General features: G+C 37.7%; 1 protein-coding gene across 1 annotated transcript; it reads right to left on the bottom strand.

Annotated features, from left to right (window-relative positions):
• Nucleotides 1-1,213: 1,213 nt before the first annotated feature.
• Nucleotides 1,214-17,399, bottom strand: LOC128507702 (short transient receptor potential channel 2-like). Its single transcript, XM_053478769.1, has 23 exons — nt 17,249-17,399; nt 16,941-17,082; nt 15,603-15,758; nt 15,298-15,470; nt 15,040-15,122; nt 14,789-14,952; nt 14,635-14,680; nt 14,300-14,490; nt 12,818-13,029; nt 12,640-12,655; nt 11,888-11,913; nt 10,293-10,985; nt 9,760-9,969; nt 8,099-8,263; nt 5,839-6,013; nt 5,302-5,502; nt 4,463-4,625; nt 3,486-3,578; nt 3,171-3,363; nt 2,952-3,079; nt 2,793-2,853; nt 2,601-2,709; nt 1,214-1,767 (listed from the first exon to the last, which is right to left on the bottom strand). The coding sequence occupies exons 1-23, from the start codon at nt 17,291-17,293 to the stop codon at nt 1,214-1,216; spliced, it is 3,999 nt and encodes a 1,332-aa protein (XP_053334744.1). The 5' UTR covers nt 17,294-17,399.
• Nucleotides 17,400-18,381: the final 982 nt, after the last annotated feature.

Raw genomic sequence — 18,381 nt, 5'->3', positions numbered from 1 at the left:
TATTTAATGTTTAACTGCTTGCAAAGACAAAGCTTGAGAAATATTAGTTGCTTCTTTTTTTATTGGATGTTTAAGTGCAAATATTTTTTATACACACTTCTAATTGCAAATATTCTTGCATTTATTACAGGCAAGTTGTTTATAATACATACAACAAATGCAAGAGATTAGCAATTTTAGCTACTTTAGCAGGTTCCACTCCTGTCAGGGAGTCACCATAGTCTTTGAATAATCAGCAGAAAACATTACTGTCTAAAGGACTGCTGCTCACTGGATTTATTTTTTACAAAATTCTCTATAAATTCCACACACTACTGTTCTGGGAAACCTCACATCAACAATTTCTGAAATATTTTAACAGCTAAGCAACAACCCACCAAATCTGAGATCACTTTTTTTCCCTTCATTCTGATATTTGATGTGACTTTACATGAAGGTCTTGACCTGTATCTACAACCTATTGCATAATCAGCTGTTTCGAAAAGTTATATCTCTTTAAGCGGATCTGAGTATTTGTAATTGTCCCCTTAAACCCCTTAACCTGTAGACAACCATTAGATGAATAACTATTTACAGTATTTTTAACATTTGCATGTATCAGAATCACCCTTTGAAGGTTGTTAAAAACATTAATTTAAAGTGTCCCACATTTTCATTTATTTTCACTGATACAGTATTAGGATAATAGCTGGTCACTTTAAAAGTACATTCCGGTTTCCCAAATTAGAGATTGGTAGCAGATTATTAATTAAATGTGCTGCAAGGATTCAGACTGTAAAGGTCTGAAAGAATATTTGGTGGCTAAGATTGTTGCAGAGGCGGGTCTTAAAAGTTCTATCAATCACTTTCAATACGAGCTTATTCTGGGAAAGGGGCCAATACTATGAACAGAGTATATCTCAGTCCATCACAGGACACCATGCACACACTCATTCATACCTAGGGGTATGGGGAGATTTCTGGGACTGGGAAGTGGAAGGAAACCAACCAAGCAGACATGCAGAGAGAATACATGGAAACTTTACACAGGACCTTGGATTTCCAAAATTCACATTAGAAGTGCACACCAACTCTTGATTATAATTATTTACAAAATAAGTGCACTATAATATCAGAATTGATTTAAGTTTCTGATATATTTCTAAGATGTTAGCAGGCTGATAAAGAGCAGGCTGGTTTCTAACAGCTAGTACATTTCCGAAATAGGTTACGTTTACTCAGGACTACCAGCGGAGAATTCTGATTCCTCAGAACCAAACCCTGTGTCCTGAGAGCCACTGCTGCCATTCAGTGATTCTTCTTTCCCTTCGTTGACTCTCCCTTCTTCCATCTTTGTCGTTTCATCTTCAACCACAGTCTGATCATTACTATTCACTTCTCCAAGTTTATCACCATCTCCGTCCTCCCCTACCGTACCTTCATCACCTGTTGTATCTTCCTGTTCCCTGATCTCATCATCTGCTCCCTCCTCCTCTAGCTTAGCCTTATCAATTCTCTCAGTCGAGTCTTTTATCTCCTCTTTGGAACTCGGATTGTGGACGTTGGCAAGCAAGGGGGCACTTTTGCTTTCTGAAGACATGATGCTGTTAAAGTCACGGAAGTTGTTTTTGGCTCCCTGGATGTACTTCCCTATGATGGAGGAAGTGTTTCGTTCTGAAGGGTTCAGTCGGTTCTCCTCTATGTCTAACAGCGTCTGGTGAATTTGCTTCATCTCTCCGTGCAAGTGTCCAACCATTTTACTCAGCTCTGTGATCCGGTTGCCAACATCTGTACACAAAAAGGGTTAGGAAAAATATAAGCATGTGTAATGCTAGTTAGCCTAATCTGCATGTCTTTGAACGGTGGGAGAAAAACGAAGTACCTGGAGGAAAACCCACCAAGCACAGGGAAAACATGCAAACTCCATGCACACAGACCTAAGGAAGGAATCGAACCCAGACCCTGGCGGTGCAAAGCGACAGTGCTAACCACTACGCTACCCTGCAAATTTTTTTTATTCAGAAATGTATCTGGTATCGTAAAGAGAACCTTGGTTTGTTTTCCCAGTTTTCCAAGCAGATCCCCTTTAAAAAAAACTAGAACAAATTATCTACTACATACTACATATGTAATACTGTTACAAATGTGCTGTCACTGGAGACTCCTGCCACAAGCAGTACATAAATCGTCTTAGAGAAAATCTCGCCAAATCAACAACTAGATTCATCTTTGTTAAATAAATTGTCATTGCATTTATATAGAGCTTTGATCTGAATTAATCTTGTGACAACCAAACTCCTAATGATGTGAGCTGTCACAGAAAATAAAGCCAAAACTTAAGATCTGAGAATTCAACAGCACCGTGACATAATGGCACCAATCATGAGATCATTAAGGAGTTCTATACATATTTACTCATTTTTAACCTGGAATTGCTTTATTCTATTGGCAGATCAATTTCACATGCTGTTATGACTGGACTGGACGACCAGTAAATCATTTTAGTGATTGTTTGGAATGGGTTTATGAAGGTGCAAACCTTTCTTTCCATTTGACCCACAACCATAACACTAAAAGTAAGAGTGCGAGAGAGAGAGAAAGCGAAGCTTCATTTGTCATACCTTTGCGCCTCGCCTCTTCAAACTCTCTTCTGGCAGACTCAATGTAACGCTGCACTAAAGCCCGGATCACTTGATTTCTGTACGAAACCTTATCTTCTGTCTCATTAGACTAAAGTACGAAAAAAGAATGCAAATTTATACAACATTTAAAATCTGGACTGCTATTTAAAGATGATTGTGACATAATCTCACCACAGAGCCGATGGGCGGATAGTCCGGGGGCGAATTAAAGTTGCAAAAGCAACAGAGTTTTCTAATCAAAGACAAAAAAAATGAAAAATCACATAATTTAAATCTGTAAATCAAATTCTTTGCCTTACTGTATATTGAAGCTACAAATTGGTAGCCTACCGTATTAGGTAAAAGAAAGCTTTTGGTGATGGAATGATGTTGAAGGGAACAGGCATGGTGAGTCCCTCTCTGAAGTAGTTTAGATAGAGTTTAGAGCGAGCAAATTTCCACTCCACATCCGCATCATCCTACAGAATGTGAAATAAACAAAAATAAAGCATCACTTTATACTGCAAAGCAAAACACTGTTGAGCGCAATAGCATACAGAAATAGCTTACCTCAATCTTTTGGTAAGAGTTTGTGATCATAGCAACGAACATGTTGAGCAGCACGATGACGATCAGTAGTGAAAAGATCCCGTATAGGATTCTGCCTACAAACTGAGCTAAAACATAATCAGGCATATCTACGTATTGCTTATTAATATCACCAAACATTGTCCAGAACAGGAACTGGAAGGTCTCATTTAGCCTGGAAAAGACATGTAGGCTTTTTAGTTATAAGTCTTGGTGCAATCAATAATGATAAATTCAATTCTATTATTACTAATTTATTGATTTTTTTATGAATACTATATTATAAACAGTGCAAACCTTCCGACTTGAGTAGCGTTGGTGTAAGATACATAGACATTGTTGATGCCACACAGAAAGGCTGTACCAATGATCATCAATATAAACAAGAATCTAGGGAAAGAAAATAAGCAAAATCACATGTTTAAAATGTCCTGCGAATGTAGTAAATTAGACAAGACATCTTTTAAGACAATATTACTTCTTGGTACTATTGTTTTTTGTTTTTTTTTTTGGTTTCAGATATATATTTATATACTATGGGAGCCCAAACTACCACTAACTGGCTTGCTGAAGGACGATGATATTACTGTGATAACTTGATTGGCCAGCCAAATCATCTGATCTAAACCATATAAAGAACCTGAGGGGTATTGTCAAGAGGAAGATGAGAAACACCTGACTAAAAAAAAAATAAAAAAATAAAGCTGAAAGCTGCTATCAAAGCAAACTGGTCTTTAATAAAGCCTCAGCAGTGCCACGGGATGATCGCCTCCATGCCATGCCGCACTGATGCAATTGATGGTGGTAAAGGAGGCCTGACCGTATTGAGTGCATAAATGAACATATTTTTGAGAACTTGGACATTTCGAATTAATTGTAAAGCCTTTTTTGATTGCTCTTACAAAATACTCGCATAATTAATAATAAAAAAGGGACATATTTTGTGTTAAATGTAATGAATTACATTAATGGCATCTGACAAACACCATTATCCAGGCTGACTAACATTTATCTCATCACACATAGGAGCAGTTGAGGATTAAGGGCCTTGATCAAGGGCTCAATAGTGGCAGCTGGGTGATTTAAACCTGGGTCCCTTCGATCCATTTTTTACCCAGTGAGCTATAATATGAGAAAGTTTTCTAAGTTTTCTTTAAACTTTTCTTAAAAGATGTACTGTATTTATATACTTAAACCATTCTTGTAATAATATATTTCTGCCTAGCTGTGAATCTGAAACTTTGTATAACTGCTACACAACACTGCTTTTATACCTCATCATATCATCAATCATCTTTCCCATAGAGATCTGCAGGGTTCCCAGGGACTCTTGTGCAGGCAGGATGTAGGCCAAACGTGCAAAACTCAGCATGCTTGTGACAGCAAAGAGCACTTCGGCTATTAGCTGGGGGTCCTCCTGATGCCAGTCTGTACGGGCTGAGGAAGAATGAGCAATTAAAAAAGCTGCCACAATCCTCGGCAAAGAAAAACAAAAGCGCGACACAGCAGGGCTTACTCAGATAAAAAGGAAAATACACAATGAAAACTGAACCTTCAAAAATGTATGGACAGATCAATGTATGTCCATTATTCCTGCAAAAACTGTTTTGTCTCATATGTTCCCAAACCAGGGCGTTAATAAAAAGCAGTATCGTCATGTGCCACTATGTAAATGGACTTCGATCCAACATTCAGCTTCACTGATTGCAATTAAATCTGATGAGCTTATTTTTAGGTTTTAACTTTTAATGACGGGTACTTCCTCTAGTCTGCTGTAAGGAATAAGGTATAAGGCTGTTTATTGGTTAAAGGGACACTATTTTAACATTATTTAATTTTATTATCAGCGTGTGTGAAATTTGTCTTTTGTGAATCTTGTAAATTTACATTTATAATTAAGAGTTTGCCGTTGTCTTCTTTTTTTATATAATGAAAGTGTAGGCACTTGTACCTAAAGAGTATTTTAATATCATACCTACTATAGTATTTTAATATCAAATAGTTTACTATCCATAATTAAAAAAAAACATAAGAATGTGAGATTAAAATATATTAGGTGTTGATTTTTTTTTATATATATATATTTCTTTTTTTTTTTATTGGGTTTTCTCACCAGTTTCTGTAAAGTACCAACACTCTTCCATAGTTTCAAGTGACTGGCATAGAAGGTAGCCTTTAAGCAGAATGACCACTCGCAGGGCAAAGGAGGCCAGGTACATGCTGAGAACCATCATATCCAGACAATTCCACAAGTCCAGGAAGTAACTCCTCAAGCCCTCGATCCAGACCTCCTTACATTCATACCAGAAAAACCCTGGGGAAAAAAAGCTAACATCAGGACTCTGGCTTTTGACACTATTGGCTTTTTACAAAATGGTCAGCAGTGAGCCAGAGTCATAATTATAATGTATATATTGCTCTCAGAACTCTGTTCTTGTTTAACCATTAAACATTTTCCCGGTGTATTACTATGAGGTGAAATATAAGAGAGAGGTAGCACGTTTTTACTAAAAATTATTACTGGGGTTTTTGCTTGGTTGCATTAAGGCTTTGCAAACTCCACACTGCATTACATTATATGGTCATTTACTCTACAGCTAAACACTCTGATGTTATCATAGTATTGGGGACAATGAATAAAAACACACACCAGCCACCCAGATCATGTGGATAGAGTTGTGCACCATGGTCTGGTGCCTGGTCGAAGACAGGTCCCGAAACTTTTCCATGAGAATCGATTCTGCCAAGAGTGTGATGAGGAACCATAAGTATGAGGCAGAGTGAAGGATGAATTTAATCACTGGAATCTTCAAAATCTTTCCCACCTAAAAAACAAACAAGACACCAACCACACAGGCTATAAAAAATGTCAAACCGAAATGTAAAGCGTAGTAAAATTTTGTCCTTGTAGAAGTTCAGATTTGAATAAGTGTCATTGGAGCATACTAAATGAATACTAAACTTCTACAGCAATTCTTCTTAAAGTGGTGTTTCTGAAACATAACCATGGGCTTGGTCATTTGTTCTTTAGTCTTTAGTTTAGTTACGGGCATTAATCCCAGGCCCAGCATTATCAAATCTGTATTTATTTTTAGTAGAAATGGGTAAAAAAAAAAGATTCACATACACATCGTGATTGTTTTGTGTGAGAATTAATGTGTCACACAGACACTAAAATCGAGTTTTTAATGGTAAAGGATTGAGACAGAATATCAACCAAAAATCCAGAAAAAGCACATGATACAAATGTTATGAAATAAGTTGCACTTTAGGAAAATACGTATTTGATCCCCAAACAAAACATGACTTAGTACTTGCTAGAGAAACTCTTGCTGGAAAGCACAGTGGGAAGACGTTTCTTGTAGTTGTTTACCAGATTTGCACACGTCTTGGAATGCACAACATGTCACAACAAAGTGACATTAGTGATGAAAACTACTGGAAAAGAAGGAAAAGAAAAAAGCAAAGGTAATAATAATAATAATAATACAGATAGTTTGCAACTGTTGAATGTTCGAGATCCTGCAGATTCGAACAAACCGCGGTTGTACTTCTAGTTCAATGACGAAACTAGCTCATGTGTGTTGTACAAAAAATAGACACTGCAGTGCACCCGATACCAATATTTACAATTCTATACAATACTTTCAGTGTGTAATAAAAGTAAAATGTCTAAAGTCAGGTATATTGTATCTGTGTGCATATTGGGGTGCAGGATATAATGAGTCAGCCTCATCGGTTTGAAGAAATCAGTCACAATCGGGAGCACAATGATAGAAAATGGATGCCCTGTAAAGCTGTCGTGATGGTGAATAATACTAATTTCAGAAAATCCTCAACAAAAGAGCGTTCACAATCTAATACTGTGGACAACAGCTCTGAGACACCAGGATTCCCCTCATGATTTGAAGGCGCAGAGACAACATTTACCGGTGAGGTTCATTTTCTTAGGCCACATGATCGCAGTGTGGGGAAAGGGACAGATATAGTTGTGCGGATTGGAATGCTTTGCGTTGTATATTCGTGTCAAAGGTGTTTAAGACTCATTTTGTCAGACTTAAAAACAAAACGACTTACGGACGTGCTCCCGAACGAAACTCCTTTGTAATTCTGGGACTACATGCAATAATATTATTATTATTATTACTATTATTATTATTATTACTAATTTTATAATTATAATAATAATAATAATTATTAATAATAATAATAATAATAATAATAATAATATGTGGAAAAAGCACAAAGAAGAATCATTTTTGATACAAGAGAAAAGGAGAAGAAAATATAAAAAGACAACAAATATACAGTGGGATTGTGCTGCATATATGATAATCAATCTCTTTCTGTTTCTCGCGTTTCACGGCCACGCTCGTGATGTTTTAATCACGTTTGTTAGCCTTTTGCCGTTCCTGTGGATATAAATAGTATGAATATTATTTCTCTTCATTTGGCAAGAAAAAACTAGCGGAAGCTCAAATTATGATTTGACATTAAAATAAAAGCCATTTATAGCTGACTCGTCAGATGAGGATGGAGCTCAGTGATTTTGTTGAGTCTTCCACAGAAGTGTTTTCAGTCTTTTTCTTCAGCACACTTTGTCTATACAGGGTAAACTATCGCAATGATTGGGTCTGTTAAGTGACAAGGGTAAATTACCGTTGTAAGAGTTATTTTCATTTATCGGGAAAGCCTGTTATTTTAATTATTTTCATTTATCAAAAAAGCTTCAGGGTCCAGGGACATGGCAGTAACGAATTCAGAAAATACTATTTTATACACTTATGAGCTTAATGTCTGAATAAACTGGGGAGGCTCATAATTTGTACTAAGAAAGTCCATGAAATTTAATTTACATTCAAAGGATCCAGAACTACATTAAGTTTCTAAAATTACCAAACTACACCAACCTTTGACTTCGGTGCAATCCAGTAAATGAGGCACAGAAAAGGCATGGTGAGAAAAATCCCCACAGACACCAGGAGTTTCCAGATTGTCCTGCTGCCTCTCCAGCCAGATAAGTTTCCAGACCAGATAGATGAAAGAACTTGCTGGCAGATTGGGTGGGCTACGAACTGTACATAAAAAGACATATATATTGCATATACAGTACTGTGCAAAAGTCTTAGGCACCATATTATATGCTGTACCAATTCTGTTATACAATATATCCAGCAATAACAGAACCCCTGTTGAGAATAATTAATTCCTCACTCAGCATTGGTTATGTTCCAAAATCTTTTAAATTAGCAGTTATCAAACCAATAATTAAGAAACCTGACCTCGACCCCTGTCAGCTGTCCAATTACAGGCCAATATCAAACCTCCACCCGTGGAAAAGATAGTAGGATTTAGGCCTCATCACAGCACAGAAACAGCACTCGTTAAAGTAGTAAATGACCTCCTATTGGCCTCTGATCAGGGTTGTGTAACTATGCCTGCATTACTCAACCTCAGTGCAGCTTTTGACACCTTTGATCATAGTCTTCTTCTTCACAGATTAGAAAATGTAGTAGGATTATTCTGCATGTTTAGATGCTGTCTTCCCCACTCTCATTGATCACTCAGGTTTGTTGACGGTGAGGTGATTGTTTGCTTTACATCTCAGGGAGCCCTCATGTCTGTGTTTCCTTCTGGCTCTCCCTTTTAGTTATGCCGTCATAGTTAGTCCTGCCGGAGTCTCTGCTTGCACTCTACACTAAATATACAATTACGTTATACATTATGTGACTGTGACCATACCTAACTGCCATCTCTCCTCCTCTGCTCTCTCTCCCCCCCTCTCTCTCTTTCTCTCTCTCTGTCGAGCTACACATGCCATTCCTGAGCTGCAAGTGATCCAGACTTCCTCTGCCCTCCGGACCTGTCTGACCCATCCTGGTGCCCCGCTTCTGGTTGGAGATCTCGTCACATGGATGCCCCGTGTGGCTCTTTAGGATGGGTCTGGTGTCTGGGGATGGTTCTCTCTACCTAGAAGACGGTTCTGGCCTCGACTGGTGTTGGCAGCTGTTTCTCTGAGGACTTGACAGTTCGATAGTTCAGGACTGGAAACCTAACAGCTGTTTTCTTATAAAACTGCACAAATCTGTGTCTAAAACTGCTGACTTTAAGCAACTATTTACTCCAAATATTGACTGTTTAGTTTATTACTCTTTATTACTCTTTATAAAAGTTTCTTTTATGCAGAAATGTTTTTAAAAGCATCTTTTGCTTGTGTCATATTTTTGTATGTGCCCAAGGCTTTTGCACAGTACTATAAGTAAAATAGTTGTTAGGTTTTACTGAGCTTGCTGGAGAATATAAGTTCTTCTGAAAACTGGTCTGTCTTGTACTATATATTTTTTCTTTACACCCATGCATATATTCTCCTGTAATGTTATTTCTTGATAAATTTTTAAGTTATATATGGAAAAACTGAATGATTTTGTACATAATTATGCATACATGATAAACATATATAACAAATTTGGTACAGCATATAATATGGTACCTAAGACTTTTGCACATGTAAAAGTATACAGTGTATTCACATTAAGGGCATTCACGCCTCAACATGTAAGAAGAAACCAGCCTGTTTTTGGTTGTAGTTTACAGCAAGTCGTAACCGGGCCAGGTTTGGTATGCCTTCTTCGAACGAGTGTTTATCCAGCTCATCTCGGCTATCTGCATCTTCAAACCCACAGTTGTTGAGGATGGTGGTGACCTCACTCTGATTACGGCACATTCCCAGCAATTCCACAGCAAACTCCTGACAGAGCTCCTCGAGCGCAAGGTACTGCGGCTGAAACAGAATTTATTCATGAGCCAGGTTGCAGAATATTCATGAGTGAAATACATTTAAAAGCAACATAAGTGTAGATCAGTTTTATAAATAACAGACATTCATGTAGCTTTAAAAATGTGCATTTGAAGTTTTTTTTTATTATCAGGAAGATCATATGACATCATACTATATGATCTCCATCTACTATAACTAGGACATGTATGATTGCAAGGAACATTTAAAGGAAGTCAACTTGAAAACATGTTAAATGCCTTTTATATCACACGTAGGATTAACATGCTTAGAATCGAATTTTAACAAGGTGATAATCTTCGCCTAACCTTAAATTCTGGCTCCCTCTTAGAGAGTTTGCGAAGATCCCGGCTTAGATAAAAGGCACTCAACATGGCATCCTCAGCAGTAATGGACAAGTACGCCCGGCTGGCAAGGCCACGGTAGGTGTTAATGCGTGACAGCGAGAACTTGAGCAAGTCATACTGGCGCCCATTCCGGCACTCAAGACAAGTACAGGAGACCTTATGAGGCCATGGGATGATATGGCCCTTCTGTGTGAGCATGGTCACAATGTCGTATAGATCCTTCTGGCAAGCCAGCGTTAACGGCGTCACCCCGGGGGCAAAGTGAGAGTCATCAATGGAATGGTCGAAAATGGCCTGGTTGAAAGAGTGCACATCCATCTTGTTGCCTTTCTCTTGATCGAGCCGGTCGAGGAGGCGCTTCACAACACGTGGCTGGTTGGTGTCAACAGCCACCAAGAGAGCCTCATGGATCTGCCGGAAATCAAACTTGACCCCGTGTAGTAGGGTAGTCATGGCATCCTCATTTCCCAGGCGGATGGACAGGTTCAACGCTTCTCTCCACTGCCTGTCTTCTGAGTCTTCCAGCTGGCGGATGATGCCGTCGCCGGTCCTGAGCAAACTATGGATTACAGACACGTTCCCCTCATGAATGGCATTGATGAGCTCCGGGGGAAAGCGCATCTTTTTGTTCACAATCTCGCGCCATTGCTCTGCCTAAAGGGTAGATATTGACAAAGCAAATCATCATAAATAACTCTTAATAACAAAATATAAAATAAATATTATTTGTTTCTGTTCCCTTTTTATACATCTGATTGTTATCAAATGAAAACTTACTAAATCAGTTAATAATCATTTGATCATTAATATCATTTAATCTAAGCAATTATGATAAGAAGAATTATGTTTTAGCAACGAGCAGCCTGTGGATACAAAAACAAATTGTGTCTAAAGTAGTGTAATTAATTGCATTAAAAAAAAAAGCAATATGGACCTGTACAATTATTTAATTGCAAATGGCTGCAATTTATTACAGGTAATAAATGCATACTCTGGAAATATGTAAAGACTGTCATTAATTTAATTATTTGTTTATATTTCCAAGGTAACAAGTAAATATTTTTATAATTTGTACCATTATCTGGTGTTAACCTAGATGAATAGGTTTACAAACAAAATGGTAAATTTAATAGTTAAATATCCCAGTTTAAATTCTAATACAAATCAAATCAAATTATGTACTTTGAGGCAGGTGCAAAATACAATATAATCTACAAAACCCTCTATGAATAATAAACAATTTTGACAATAAATATTAAATGAGGGTTGTATTTAAAACTACTTTGAATCAAAACTAATCTCACCAATTTCTTTCTTTGATGGGTAATTGTTAAAAACTACTTTAAAAATTTATAAAATTTGAAAAAAAAATTAAAACTATAAAATAAAAAAAATAAAAAACGATTTAACAGCCCACTGAAAGAAAAAAAAGCATTACCCGGCCAGTGGCCACCTCATGCCATTTTGATTCACTTTTGTAAATTAACAGTCTGTTTATTTCTACCTAAATATATATTAGATATTAATACAATGTAAGATCACAAATGCTATCTTACCGTGAGGTGCTCCATCATGCCACAAACTGGAACAAATAATTTTTAAAAGCTATATTCCTATGAATTGTCTTGATAAAAAAATCAGTAATTCCACATCTCCAACATCGTCCACACCTCCTGAGGCTTTAAAAACTAGTTGAAATATCATCAAAACCTCTGTAACCGGACTGTGATGTGTGCTTAGTCCACTCCAACAGTTTACATGCAACTGACGAGTCAACACCTGAATGTGTTAATCTGACTTCAATTACTTCCCAAACCAAACACCTTGCAATCCCCAAGAGTGGGAGCCAATTAAAAACACAACACTGACAATATGTTTCAGATCTCATTATGGCCCTTGGATCAGTCTAGGGCTTATGCTATAAAATTTCCATCCAAACAGAAGAACCGAATGCTGTGCACCAGACATCACAATTCAAAGTTTGTTTTGTAGATTATATATATATTTTTTAAAGGTAAGGATTTCACAAAAAAAATTAATAAAATATTACAAAACATTTACAACCACTTACCATATTTGTGTATAAACTGTTTTACAGAATTCTGAATATTAAAATCCAAGTATTAAAACAATTTAACAATATTAAAACACTTGAATAATACAAACATGTATTTACCACATAGGAAAAAAATACAATATTCTTTTTGTTTCTGCAATTTTTGGGGGTCTGGGATTTAGTCCAATATTGCATATTTTGTAAACAACACACCCACTATGATATTTAATATCATTGATGAAACATACTGACTATGATAGTTCTTTGTCTCCAGGAAAAACAAAGGATGTCACATACAAATTATTTCACTCTTGATTTTTCTTAAAATATTTTGACCACCACGGTCCCTCCCCAGGCTTTTTACATACTTTAATTATTTATTTTACATTTGCCTGATGCATTTACCCAGTCAGGACTACACTTAATCCACCCATAAAGTGTCACCACAGGTACTGGCGTGCTGTTGGATGGAGTCTATAGGGAACCTGAAGGAGCACAGAGGACAAGGCACCATAAGCTCATCTGTACTTGGCTGAAAGGAAGATGACGATGACAATCCAGGCTCTCGTTCCATGAACAAGTTTGAATTAGAATCTAGACAGGAGGAGGCATGAAGAGGCAGGTAGTCTGGGCTAAAAGACACTGCATAGCATAGAAAAGAGAGGAAAAAAAGAGGATTAATGGGTTAAAAAAATCTTCTAAAATTAAATACACAAACACAAAGCCATGCATGCACAAATTCAGTGTAACATTTAGGACATTTTTTTTTTTAATGAGATATGACAGTATGTGGCCAAATGTTTATGGACACCTGAGAACAACTCCATATGTGGGTCTTCCCTAGGTCTCGAATATACCTGCATGCTGTATCTTTAAATTTTCCAATTTTTTAATTTAAGAATTTATTATTTAGTTTATTCCATTTGGAGTGCAGACTGTTCTAGACATTAATGCTTAGGATGGGCAAATTTGTAAAAAGATTATCAAAATTCAATATTTTGAACCTCTAAGCAAGGTAATCTTGCCCGAGTCAATTATTTCATGTTTTTGTTTTAGTTGATACTTTCTCTACTGTGTGATCATATACTGTCCCCTTACAAACATACTACTGCACTTGTAGTCACATGACCCCCTCCCCATCCAGTCTGCCAGATGGAAAGAACATGGATGAGAAATATTTTATTACAGAAAAATATCCCAGCTTTAACAATTTAGCATATTTACAGTTTAGTGACCTATAAGAGGAAAAAAAAATCTTCATTAATCATAATGGATGTAAAATTTTCAATTAATTGTGATATTGATATCATATCGCCCAGCAGTATTAATGCTTATGGCTAAAATCCCAAAGTCAAATCTAATCAAATGATTTCCTAAAAGAGTGGAGCTTATGACAACATAAGCGGGTCAAACTCCATAATAATATTTTGCCTTTGCTATGTCAGGTGTCAATTAAAGGAAAACGCTAAAAGGTTTCCAAGTAACATATAAAAATAATTCTCTATTGTACCAGCAGAAACCAGATTCACCATATTGACTTTTTAAATTTCTATTTAAACTTTTCAGTCTATTTTCATTTTGGTTAAACCACACTACAACCCTTTTTTTCCACTTTATTTCAGCAACAACTTTTATGAACAATAATGAAGTAATTATATGCAAAGTGATTTGACACATTAATAATACACTTATAAACAGGTAATAATTAATAAACAAGTATTTACCTCTGTCTCTCTTTATTATTTATACCATGTACAAGATTTTCTTTGCAGTATAGTGTTCACCTTTTGTTTTTTTAGCAATATGAACAAGGAGTGAGACGCCACTGCTGTTGTCTGTTCAAATCAATTATTACTAAAACATGACAGACACACACACACACACACAAACACACACACACACAAACACTTACCTCCACATAATGGGCATACAGTCTCAGGAGGTTCAGGATGATCTAGGCTGCCCTTTGATGGCAATGTGGCTTGTACGTGAGGTTTAACAGGGCTGTGTCTGTGTGCATTGTTTTTCTTCTTGGTGGCAGTAATGTCTGATGTACTACATCTCTGCCTTTTTGGAGTAGAAGACATGCTTGCCTGCTCTTGTCTAAAGAAAACATAAAACATCTGGGTAAGAGCCTTTTCCAGAGACACAGATATCACTTCATTTGTAACCTTTAAACATAGTACAGAGTGACAAGTTTCTATATTAGACCATTTTGTTTGAGCACAGTCAAAATACGGTACATACGTTGCTGCCAGCCTTCTCCTGCTTGCCTGGGGGGTCCTGGCTGAACCTGAAATGTAAAATCACTCACTTGAACATGCTATAAAACAACTGCCCAAGACACAAATGCCCCATTTCCAAATAAAATCCTCTGAACTCTGCTAAACTTCAGTCTCACCATGCTGCAGGTTCTGAGTCCTCTCCTGTCTATCACTACTGCTGATTAAATCTTTGCACGAGGTTTTGTGAAGAGAGCGCCTGATTGACTGTGCAGCTGTCACCATGCGCTCTGCCCTGCTCAGTTTCCCATGATTCTTTGTGGGTTCTCCTGGAGAGCCTTCTCTGAAACAAAGAGTAAAATCAATTAAGCTGGGATCCTTAAGCAGTCTGCTAAAATCAGATTAGGAAGAAACACAATTTTATGCTCACCCTGTTTTTTGGCCAAAAAATGTGTGTTGTACAGGAGGACTAGAGATCCATTCTCTTATTGACCACATCTTATCTGGTGTGCTCTGTTAAAAGCCAAGTGAAAGATGTTTAGCACCTGCCCATTACTCCACTTAATTACAAGTTAATGCCTACTGGTAAGATAGAAGTCGCGATCAGATTTTCTTTACCGTCATCTGTCCTATAGGGAAGCCATCACAACAACCACAGGATTTAATAAATTGTCTTGCTGCATCTTACCTGATTTTTGGTAGTTGGGTTCTCCTGATTGTCAGACAGGTCTTCAGTGTGTTCATCAGCAGTGCGGACACGGAAAAAAGACAGGCCAAATTGGTTGCGCTTGTTGAAGGGCTGACTGCAGGTGACCCTCAGCCTGTCCCAGCTCTCTTCAGCAGCCTGGGGCAAGAAGTCACCTGACAACAAACACACTGTTAAGTCCTTGCAGCTTTATCAACTTTATCTGTGAACTGAAAAAAAAACAACAATAATAAAATAAATGTAAAAATGTATTACATTTTAAATAATGTCTTAAAATATAGTGGCACCTTTTTTGAACATGCGCACAGTGTGCTTCCCTGTGCCTTGTCGTGAATCAGCAGGGCTCATCAGGGTCGTAGTGGGCAGCAATGTGACATAAGGATGATCTATAGGCCATGAAGAACGGCCCACATCCACCTGAATGAACGCGGAGCCATGATTACCTTAAAAAGACAAAGCAAAGGAAAACACTTTTTGTAAATGCATGAAACAAACAAAGATAAGAATAACTACTTCATCAGCAGTGCATGTTTGCAGTGGGGAAAACATGCCTTAATCACAAATAATAAGTAGATGTCTTATGCGTTAATTATTACCAAACTTAAAATTATAAATTAAGTTTACTAGTGGCTAGAGGTGCAATAGTGATTTGTGCATTAAGTAGATAATGGGATGTTTGTGCAGAAAATATGATACTTCTGTGGTGCTTTTTTTATTTTAAAAGGCATCTAGTGAGCTGTAGTTAAAACTTAGAAGCTGTTATTCAGATATTTAACAGTGACAAACTGAGCTATCGTTAAGATTTAAATAAGCTTCATGCAGAGTGGTGTAGTGGTTATCACTGTGGCCTCGCACCTCGAGAGGTGAGTGTTTGCTTCCTCAGTGGAATTTGCATGTTCTCCTTGTGCTTGGTAGGTTTTCTCCCACAGTCCAAAAATATGCTGTTTAACTGCTACTCCCAAAACGCCAGTAATAGGTGTAGGTTTGTGCCACCCATCTCTGTATGCCAGCGATTTGCATGTTCTCCCCGTGCTTGGTGAGTTTCCTCCGGGTGCTCCGGTTTCCTCCATCAGCACAAAGACATGCAGATTAGGCTAACTGGCATTCCCAAATTGCCCATAGTGTGTGAATGTGAGTGTGAGTGTAAGTGTTTGTGTGTGCGTGTGGGTTTGCCCTGTGATGGATTGGCTCCCTGTCCAGGGTGTACGACACATTGTACGACACAATGTCTAGTGGGATGGTCTTCAGGCCCCCAGACCATGTAAGAGGATAAGTGGTATAGAAGATGAATGAATGAATAATAATGACGAGCCATAGTCACGTGACTAGGTACACACTCTGAGAGATGTCAGGAATATTCAGGAAACCTAGAATGCGTTCTAATTAGCTATTCTTATAAGTTTAATTTTAGGGGAATGTGTCATACCATGACATGTCATATAAATGTGTTTAAACATTCGTGCATTACAATTATCACATATTTTTGTGATTTTTAACGTAACATAATTTGAATACAGCTTATATGCTCAGGCGAGTTGATCTTCAGAGGTGCTCTGCAGGGTTTACATGAAATTTAGCATAATACTGGGGTAAGATACTGCAGGCAGCAGGGTAAGGGTACTGACCCACATCAATAAAGGCGATGGTGGAGGCGCGGTCCAGCTGCAGTTCGGCTTTCAGGAGGCCGCTCCGCTCGGCTGCACTGCACAGCCACGGGCTGCTCTCCCCCCCGGCGGAACACAGGTTCACCACACGGTGCTTCGGGTCCTGCAGAGACACATATTACTTTTATTTATCTACGAATTCATGCAGGCGGACGCTAAATGTCATTTTAACGTTATACAACTTCCGCTGGAGTGATGCTAAATAGGTAGAACTAAACAGTTAGCTTAGTAGCTAACTTTATAAACATAAACGCATTACTGCTGCTTACCTCTGACGTGAAGGAGACAACATGTTTAATTCTAATTGGCGCCATGGTCAAAGCAGCTCACTTAACAACTAAAGGACGACATTATTTTAAAATACATTTCGTTAATCAAAGCTAAGCGCTTCGAAACAACTCGCTAGGTTTTTTTTTTTTTTTTCCCGCCAGCTGTTTCGTCTGACTGTCTCTAAGCAACAGTGCCTTTCTTCATATGTTATGGGAGTTAAAGGGCCATTTTGTGGCGCATTACTGCCACCTATTGAATCGGCGTATTTGCAGCGTTGTACTAGCAGGAGAGAACATGACATCATTTCGTTAAGGCTGTTTCATTTAAAGGCGGCCATATTTGGTGACTCAAAATTGGAGACGTAAACTGACTACATGAACCTACATGCTTTAGAACTTGATTGTTTTTCAATGTTCAGGAATATATATATAAATATAAAATGTAAAGTATCTAACACTAATAACCTGACAATAAAACATTTTTACATTTTTGTTATGCTGTGTTAATAATTTGATTGATCCTGTAAATAATTACATTTAATGACTCAGGCGGGATGGGGGCTTAGGTAACACTAACACTAAGTCGCCATGCACCTCCAGGGTCCGGGTTCAGGGTCCTTGGGTCTGCGTGCATGGACTTTGCATGTTCTCCCCGTGCTTGGTGGGCTTCCTCTGAGTACACTAGTGTAATGCTTCTATCTATGCTTCCTAATAAAGGTTCTGTGAAAGTTTGAATGAATTCCCATGACTGGTTTCATGGATGTGTTGTCATGATTAAGTTAACTGGCACTATTCATGAACTGGCACTATTCCCTTCTTGAGTCACCCATCGCTCTGGAATAGGGTCAATCTGGACTTATCAGATCACAAGACCTTCTTCCATTGCTCCATAGTCCAACCCTTATGCTGCCCTTTAGTCTGAACAAATTTATTCTGATTAGCTATAGTAACAAGTGGTCTTATGGCCAGCTGTTTAGTCCGAATTCTGTTGGTTGAGGAAATGCTCCTACTTCAAACATAGCTGTGTTGTAATGTGTTGGAGCGGTCTTAACCCGAATCCAGTAAATTTACTGTTTAATGTAATTTGACCCTTCTGAAATGGTGCCTTCTTTGTGACTCAGAGTGTATACCAT

This window comes from Clarias gariepinus, chromosome 19 (assembly GCF_024256425.1).
Source record: "Clarias gariepinus isolate MV-2021 ecotype Netherlands chromosome 19, CGAR_prim_01v2, whole genome shotgun sequence".
NCBI classification, from domain to species: Eukaryota; Metazoa; Chordata; class Actinopteri; order Siluriformes; family Clariidae; genus Clarias; species Clarias gariepinus.
Note: the sequence above shows the minus strand (reverse complement) of the source record. Positions and strands in the feature narration are given on the sequence as shown.